The sequence below is a fragment of the Asparagus officinalis genome, chromosome 9, assembly GCF_001876935.1.
Source record: "Asparagus officinalis chromosome 9, Aspof.V1, whole genome shotgun sequence".
Taxonomy (NCBI): Eukaryota; Viridiplantae; Streptophyta; class Magnoliopsida; order Asparagales; family Asparagaceae; genus Asparagus; species Asparagus officinalis.
In genome coordinates, this window is record NC_033802.1 from 7,833,843 (window position 1) to 7,843,035 (window position 9,193).

Sequence of the window (9,193 nt, forward strand, 5' to 3'; positions counted from 1 at the left end):
GTTTGATAAAATGAATTTTAGTCTTTCCATCTGAAAAGTTAAACGGTGTTAATTGGATTTAAACAATGAGAACTTTATAGTATTTTTTTAATTATCAAAATACAACTTGTGGCATTCAAGTGCAACAAGTAGAAAACTATGTGGTATTTAAGTGCAATTCAGCCATTCAATTATTATTAGCCCATAGCATGTTCTTGTTGGGGAAAAAAAACATGGCTAGAATCAAAAGCTGTTCTGAATCAATCCATCAGTTAGTCCAGTTAATTTGATTTGTTCTCATTTAAAGTGGGTCTTTTCTAAGTAATAAAGTGAAAAGTTTACTTAATTATAAATGAGTTTTGTTTTCCCCTCTCTCTCTCTCCATTGATTAGAGTGTTAAAACATGTTTTCATGCTTAAATGTGATTGTTTGGACTTTTCTTCCCTAGTACAAATTTTTAAAGTAATAATCTGTGCATGATTGGGGTTAGTCTTGAAATAGTCCATGCATATGGATTGAATCAACATACCCTCGGATTCATTTTATGCATATCAAAATTAAACGCCAAATGTTATATACATTGTTTTCTTGATTTAAAACGAAGACTAAATTTCATAAAACTGATCAGCATAAATGGGTCGGTTCTGATTTACAAGGAATAAACTTCGATATATATGCATCGGTATTGAATTCCTTCGACAAATGATGAGAACAAACATAAATAGAATTATGACAATGGTAGACTAAATTACAAGGCAATGGTATATTATAAGTCATTCTAATAGTTGCTTAAAATTTTTTCTTGAGTGTAAAAAGACTTGTTAGTCCATATTAATTTGAAGATTTGGGATAAACAAATTGAGGGTAAACTTGAAGGAAGAAGACTAAAAATTGTTATAATTTTGGAGTACAAGTCACTAAAACCCACCCAAAAAAAAAAGGTCGGAAAAAAAAAATCTAGTCCCATGTTCTCTAAAGTCTTAACTTTGATGTCTCCGCATTACGTTGCGTAACTTTTATTTCATAATTAAAATTATAAAATAGGTTAAAAGATTTATCCAAAAAATAAAATAAAACAGATTAAGAGGCGGCATTGCTTCGAGATACAAGCAGCAAGCATCAGGTGCTCTAATTTTGAAGGTATACGACAACAAAGCAGCCCTGCAACATTGACAAATTAAAATTACCATTGACTCGAAACATTAGGAATTTGAAATATAAATTCTTTTCAAGAAGAATTAATTAAGGTTTTCCTTGCTCTGACGACCTCGTTTAGTTGCTTTTCTTGCTGTTGAATTTGTCTCATATAATGCAATTAAAAATATTGTAAATTGATGGTTATTTCGAGGTCAAAGACATGAAGCTACAAGTTTCTCTTGGGGAAGGGCCGCTTCTGGAATTCTCCAAACCTCCTCTAGAATCTATGAGTTGCTGTGTTACTTGATGAAGATTAGCTCTTAAAAGTTTTTTATTTGCTTCAATTTAATAAAATAATAGGATCTTAGCCCTAAAAATCAAGTTTACAATGTTCCAGTTAAGCTGTGTGCCGCCTTGAGCACTGTATTCAAACGAAGGCTTGTCTTGAGTGTTGTGCTGCTCTGTCACGCTAATTTATTGCAGTAATAATTGCATTAAAGAGATTTTTACAGTTAAAATATGCATAAATACTTAATTTATTAATTCAATGATTGACTTAACTACCATTAATATAATAGTGGAAAAAAAAATATTCGATAGTTTATACAAGCATGATGTACGCAAATTGAACAGTTCATTTCACCCACTTTAGCAACTTAGTTCGTAGTGAAACACGTTTCATTAGCCCCGTGCAAAAAGCCAGCCCGCCTGGGCCCGGCCCGGAACCCGGCCCGGGTCGGCCTGGAAACCCGAGCTAGACCCGGGTCTAAGCCCGGGTCCAGGTTTCCTCGCTGGCGTCCGACACGGAACAATTCCGACTGGGCAATGAAATCGGGCCAGACGACCCCGCAACGGTCACCCTTGGTGACTGTTGCGGGAAAAAATCCGGGCTAGGTTGGTCCGACCCGACCCGACAAAAACGGTCACCAAGGGTGACCGTTTTCGCCAAATGGTCAGATTTGTGACCGTTTGGCCTGGTCGGGTCGAGCTGTGGCCGTTTGGCCGGGTCAGGTCGGCCCGGCCCGGTCCGATCAAAACGGTCATTTTTTACGTTTTGACCGTTTTACCCCTTAAGACGGTCAAAAAACGACTATTTGGTGAGAGTGTTTTTGTCATTTGCCTAGGAGGCTACCTCTATAAATAGAGGAGGGTTTTTTACTTCTTCTCCTTAATCAAAACTCATCTACTTCTCTCTAATACTCTCTTATAATCTCTTATACTTTCTAATTATTTCAACAAATGGTTTCTGGAGCTGATTATGAAGAGCAAAATCTATCTCCTACCGATATTGAAATGAGTCCTCCTACAACAACAACAACTCCTCCTATCGATCCTACCAGTGGTAATCTCAAATCCGGTGGCGACGAATCTGCACCAAGAACTCCTAAAAGGCCGAGATCCGATGTGTGGAATTTTTTTTGAGAAGATAGACGTCATCAAGGATGAACACGGTAGGATCCTCACCTAAAAAGCTAAATGTGTGTTGTGCGGCCGGACTTTCCAAGCACATCATAAGAGCGGCACCAACCACCTCAAACGCCATATAGAAAAACACAACAAATGGCAGACTCCTCAAGGTGATATTCGACAATCTATGATTTCTCAGTCCTCCTCTTCTGGTAGTCTCGGTACTTGGAATTATGACGCTGCATGAGCCAGAAAATACGTCATCAGGTTTATCATTCTTAAAAACATTTTTTTTAAATTAGTAGAAGATGATGAATTTGAAGATTTGTTTAGAGATGGTTTTTATCCCGATTTTAAAAAAATTTCTCGTTAAACCCATCAACGTGACATTTTACAACATTATCAAACGGAACAAAGAAAAATAATTTCTTATTTTAAAATTTTAAACTGTAAAATTTCTTTAACTTCTGATATTTGAACATCTAGAGCACAAACATGTTATTTATATATCACATCACATTGGATTGATAAAAATTAGCAAATGTTTAAAAGAGTTATTTTTTTATTACAATTGAAGAGTTACATACTGGTATTAATGTAGCTAATTTAATAGTTGAAGAACTTATAAAACTAGAAATTGATCAAAGAATATTTTTTCTTTCACGAAATAATGCAAGTAATAACAATGTACCTGTAGATTTTTTCAAAATAACTCTATCATTGCCCTGTCATGGTGAACTTTTTCATATTAGATGTATATGTCATATTTTAAATTTAATTATTCAAAGTGCATTTACTGAAATTAAACTCATGATAGAGAAGATTAGAACTGTTGCTTATATGCATACTGCTTCTGAACAAAGACTTAAAAGATGGAAATAAATGTGTAAAAGAAAACTATATTAATGCTAGACTAATTCCAAAAGATGTTGATCATAGGTGGAATTCCACCTATGCAATGTTAAGTGTAGCTATGGAATATAAAGAAATTATAAATGATTTTATAAATTATTTTGCTTCTAGTTCTAGCTTTGGTAGTTATTATGGAATAACTGAAGATGAATGGACAATTATATGTAATTTAAATGAGATGTTATAATTTTTTTATGATGCTACTATGTTATTATCTGGTTGTTATTATCCAACTATTACTTTAGCTGCTTTACAAATTTTAAATATTCAAAAAAATTTAAACAAATATCGTACGAATGATACTTTTGGAAGTATAATTTTTTAAATGGAGAACAAATTTAATAAGTATTTTAGGCATATTTCTCATATTTTTTGTTTGGGGGTTCTTATTGATCCATGTTTGATGGATATTGGCCTTCGAAGTTTGTTACAATCATTGTATGGTGGACAAGTTATAGACTTAGACGATGGATCCAGCATTACTGCTACTTCTCATCATTTAGCTATTAGAAATTATTTTCAAACCTTATATGATGAGTACGCAGCTAGACATGGTGTATCTGCACAATAGTCTGCAACTTCGGCACATTCGAGCTCAAGCCGAGGTAAAAGTGTAAGTTTTGATATGCATGTAATGGTAGCTGAGCTAACTGGTGGGACTAGACTTGGATCATCGTTGGATGTTTCTGAAATAGATGAATATTTATTTGTTTCTTTAATTAAATGTCAAGGAAATGTTTTAGATCTTTTGCAATGGTGGAGAGTATATGGATCAGTTTCATATCCTATAATTTCCACCATGGTTCGTGACTTACTAACAGTACATGTTTCGACGGTAGCTTCGGAATCCGTCTTCAGCATAGCAGGACGTTTGATTGACCACCACAGAACATGCTTAGATTCATAAAATGTACAAGCGGTAATGTGCTTACAAGATTGGTGGATGTACGAGAAGCGAAAACAATGCATCGATCGGATGGCTGGAATTGAAGATGAATTTGAAGAGTTAGGACTAGCAGATAAATATAAAGATTAAACAATATTCATCAAATTGTAATTTTTATTTCTTAGCTTTAAATTTGTAATGAATTATTTTAAAAATAGTTGCAAATGATAGTTATATAGATGAGTAGGTGTCAACCTAGTTGAGATGTACTCATCTATTGTGATGCGATGAATTCCGAAATAAATTTATATAAGATTTACTGATTATTAATAATGAAGTTATTTTTATCATCTTTTATTTTTATAATTTTTTGTATTTATAATTTATGTCATTTTAAGTTATTAATAATATGATTGTTTTTATTTTTATTTTATATAATTTTCTATAATTTTTATGTATATTTTAAATTTTAAAAAGATTTTTAAAAATTTTAAAAAAATAAACAATTTTAAAAAAATGAAAAAAACCAAAAAACCCAGGTCGGCCCGAAGCCCTGGACCAATCCAGGGCCACCGGGCCCCGGGCCACCGGGCTCCGGTTTTGCTCGGCCCGGGCCTGGTTTTTCGGGTCGGGCCGGGCTGGGCTGGGGTGGATGGACATGCTTACCTTTCATTAAACGTGAAGGAGATCAAACTCCCCAAAAAGGGGAAAAAGGGGGCAGCTAATCCTCTTTAGATAACTTATTAAAGAAGTTGATATAAGGTGAGCAGATAAAGATAATTTGAATTGTAAATAGGGGTGCATTCGGTCTGGATACAGCTTGGATATGATACTTATCATATCCCTATCCGCTTACCCATCTCAGATACGGATACAGATATGGATATATCTCGGTGAGAAAAATTCATAAACATATCTGCTTAAATCGGATACGGTTACGGATATACATGCGGATATATAAGCGGACATGCATGCGGATACAAAACGGATATGAGAAAACTAAATAGTATTGAGAAAAATATAGTTTATGTGATACAAAATGCCACGTATATATATCCACCTTCTAGAATCGTAGTAAACTTTAGAAAGACAAAATGCCACGTATATATATCCACCTTCTAGAATCTAGACGTGTTCTAGAAGCTCTATGAGGGTTTAGCACCGCCGAAATATAATTGAGGTGAGTCATTGTCCCTATGCGGGCGATTATCACCTATTTTTGGAAGCACGTTTTTTAATTATTGTGATCTGGAAAAAGGAAAGCCATGATCACATCTTGTGACTTATTTCCACACTAAAATACATGACTTCAATCATAGAGACCTCTCACGTCAACAACCCAAGTGTCGTGGTGCTTCGAAGTTTCATGGAAAAAAGCAAATAAAAGTGAATTATGTTGGTCAAGAACTTTTCTCGAATACAAAACTTCTGATTATTCAAAGAATCGAAGATGCCCCTATTTATTTCCAAATAAAATCGTTCGGTAACATTCCTTTTCATTGGTTAAGGCTTTATTAGTGCTCGTTTAGTTTAGGGCTGAGCATGGTTCGGTCCAAACCGAAAAAACCGATCGAACCGACTCGAACCGATCCGGAAAAATCGGTTTTATGAGTCGGTTTTATGAGCAAAGTAGGTCGGTTTTATGAGTAGGACGGTTCGGGTCGGTCCAAATCGAAACGTTATCCATATGGATATGGATATGAGATATTAAAGATGGAAAATAGAATTGTGTTACTTTTTTGGGAAAAATGTGTCCAGGCCCCAAAAGTGGGAACTTCGTGTGACTAGCCCCCCTGTACTTTGCCCCATGTGGAATAGCCCCAAATACGCATAGTATTTGCGACGAGGCCCCGAATTGACTCTTTTCAGAAAAAGCCCAGCGGAAGTTACTATCTTGCCCTCTGATGGGACTGAGCTGGGTTAATGTGCCCCTCACCTTTACAAGTACTCTCCCTCTCTTTCTCTCTCTTCCACCTAGCACCGTCATCAAGAACTCTTCATCTTCCTAATTTCTGTACGAATTTCAACGTTTCTAGGGTTTTCGCCGGAAAAATGTCGTCGTCTACGGAAAAATCCAGTAACGACTACGAGGTCGGGCACCGAGCCGAGTTGGAAGGAAAAGGCGCTTCATCTGCGGGTGGCAGCACGGAGGAAGCTACGGAAGCTACGAAAACCCTAATCGAAATGCAAAAGGAGGCATTACAATGGCGAGACCAGAAAAGGAGGACGACAATGGCTGGTCGTACCAACGAACCCCCCTCAAAAAAACAGTAAGTGTTATGTTATACTGCGAACAGACAATGCAGATTAACCCAATATTGTTAGTTCTAGGCTTATGTTATACTGCGAAGAGACAATGCAGATTAACCCAATATTGTTAGTTCTAGGCTTTGTCCAATGTTAGTTCTAAATTTATACCAACGTTAGATCTAGTTTAAGTCCAATGTTAGTTCTAATATGAGTCCAATGTTAGTTCTATAATATTACGTGTTAGCTCTATTTTGTTCCCGTTAGTGCTAGGTCTAATATTGTTTCATATGTCTTATTGAACGTACAAATTCGAAAATTTTTTGCAGGAAAAAAATTGCTCTAACAGGCTCAGCAGAAACACTAAGGTTAACGGCCAATATCGGGGCTTATTGGGCATTTATGAAGCGCCTTGCCCCGAAGATCCGTCAGTGGCATAGGGATGCATACTGCGGTTCTATATTTCAGCACTACATTTTGTTTGGGGCTCCTGCGGCTGATCGGCCCACCCTTGAGCTGCTGCTGAGCTTTTTCGATAGAGATAATAACACCTTTTGTATACCTGATTCAAAAAGTGGGGGTATGAAAAATGTTAGTTTTGATTTGCAATGGGTCCACAACCATACTTATTTCCCAATTTATGGGGAGGACATAAGGAACAATAGGGACTCAAGAAGCAGAATATGGCTGGAATACTTCGCTAAGCTTTTCATTTCTGAAGAGGGTAAGAAGTTAAAAAAATCAGAAACCAGCCAACGTAAACATCTTGAAGGGCTACTTGAACGGCTTGTTGAATCTACCAAAAAGCGGGATATCGAGGATTTTGCTCTGCTACAAATTTTGTACCAATGCTCTATGATATGGAGTCCCATAGCAGGGGAAGGTATCCCTAGACCCTTACTCAGATACCTGGATAGCATTCAGAGGGTCAATTCTGTTGCATGGGCCCCGTTCTTTTATAATGAAATTATCAGGGGCATTGGAGTTGCTTTGGAGGGAAAGAAGAAGCAAAAGGTCGCATATGTCCCAGGTTGCATGACACTATTGTGTGTAAGTTCCATATTTTACTGATCTTGTTTCATTCTAATTCGTACCTATGCATTGTTAGTTCTAACTTATTCTATGTTAGTTCTATTCTGTAGCGTGTTAGTTCTAATCTGCACAGTGTTAGTTCCGTTCTGTAGAGTGTTAGTTCTAATCTGCAGATTAGAACTCACACGCTACAGACAGATTAGAACTAACACGCTGCAGAATAGAACTAACACTCTACAGAATAGAACTAACACTGTGTTAGTTCTATTCTGTAGAGTGTTAGTTCTAATCTGCACAGTGTTAGTTCTATTCTGTAGAGTGTTAGTTCTAATCTGCACAGTGTTAGTTCTATTCTGTAGAGTGTTAGTTCTAATCTGCACAGTGTTAGTTCTATTCTGTAGAGTGTTAGTTCTAATCTGCACAGTGTTAGTTCTATTCTGTAGAGTGTTAGTTCTAATCTGCACAGTGTTAGTTCTATTCTGTAGAGTGTTAGTTCTAATCTGCACAGTGTTAGTTCTATTCTGTAGAGTGTTAGTTCTAATCTGCACAGTGTTAGTTCTATTCTGTAGAGTGTTAGTTCTAATCTGCACAGTGTTAGTTCTATTCTGTAGAGTGTTAGTTCTAATCTGCACAGTGTTAGTTCTATTCTGTAGAGTGTTAGTTCTAATCTGCACAGTGTTAGTTCTATTCTGTAGAGTGTTAGTTCTAATCTGCACAGTGTTAGTTCTATTCTGCACAGTGTTAGTTCAAGTCTGTAGCGTGTGATGGCTTGTTAGTTCTATTTTATTACACGTTATATCTAATTTATACCACGTTATATCTAATTTATGTTAGTTCTAATTTAAACCACGTTATAAACCTAATTTATACCATGTTATATCTCATTTATACCAAGTTAGTTCTATTTTATAACAAGTTAGTTCTAAAATTTTAACCAAGTTTGTTCTAATTTATACCAAGTTAGTTCTATTTTATACCATGTTAGTTCTAATTTATACCAAGTTAGTTCTAATTTATATCAAGTTAGTTCTATTTTATAACAAGTTAGTTCTAATTTAAACCACATTAGTTCTAATTTATACCAAGCTAGTTCTATTTTATAACAAGTTAGTTCTAATTTATAACAAATTAGTTCTAATTTTACTATTCTGTAGAGTGTTAGTTCTAATCTGCACAGTGTTAGTTCTATTCTGTAGAGTGTTAGTTCTAATCTGCACAGTGTTAGTTCTATTCTGTAGAGTGTTAGTTCTAATCTGCACAGTGTTAGTTCTATTCTGTAGAGTGTTAGTTCTAATCTGCACAGTGTTAGTTCTATTCTGTAGAGTGTTAGTTCTAATCTGCACAGTGTTAGTTCTATTCTGTAGAGTGTTAGTTCTAATCTGCACAGTGTTAGTTCTATTCTGTAGAGTGTTAGTTCTAATCTGCACAGTGTTAGTTCTATTCTGTAGAGTGTTAGTTCTAATCTGCACAGTGTTAGTTCTATTCTGTAGAGTGTTAGTTCTAATCTGCACAGTGTTAGTTCTATTCTGTAGAGTGTTAGTTCTAATCTGCACAGTGTTAGTTCTATTCTGTAGAGTGTTAGTTCTAATCTGC

General features: G+C 35.7%; 1 protein-coding gene across 2 annotated transcripts; it reads left to right on the forward strand.

Annotated features, from left to right (window-relative positions):
- Positions 6,079-7,808, forward strand: LOC109824243. Of its 2 annotated transcripts, XM_020390785.1 has the most exons (3): positions 6,079-6,265; positions 6,358-6,591; positions 6,898-7,808. In XM_020390785.1, the coding sequence occupies exons 2-3, from the start codon at positions 6,374-6,376 to the stop codon at positions 7,637-7,639; spliced, it is 960 nt and encodes a 319-aa protein (XP_020246374.1). In that variant the 5' UTR covers positions 6,079-6,265; positions 6,358-6,373; the 3' UTR covers positions 7,640-7,808. The 2 variants fall into 2 exon arrangements, with proteins under 2 accessions (XP_020246374.1, XP_020246373.1); XM_020390784.1 differs by having other exon boundaries at positions 6,079-6,591.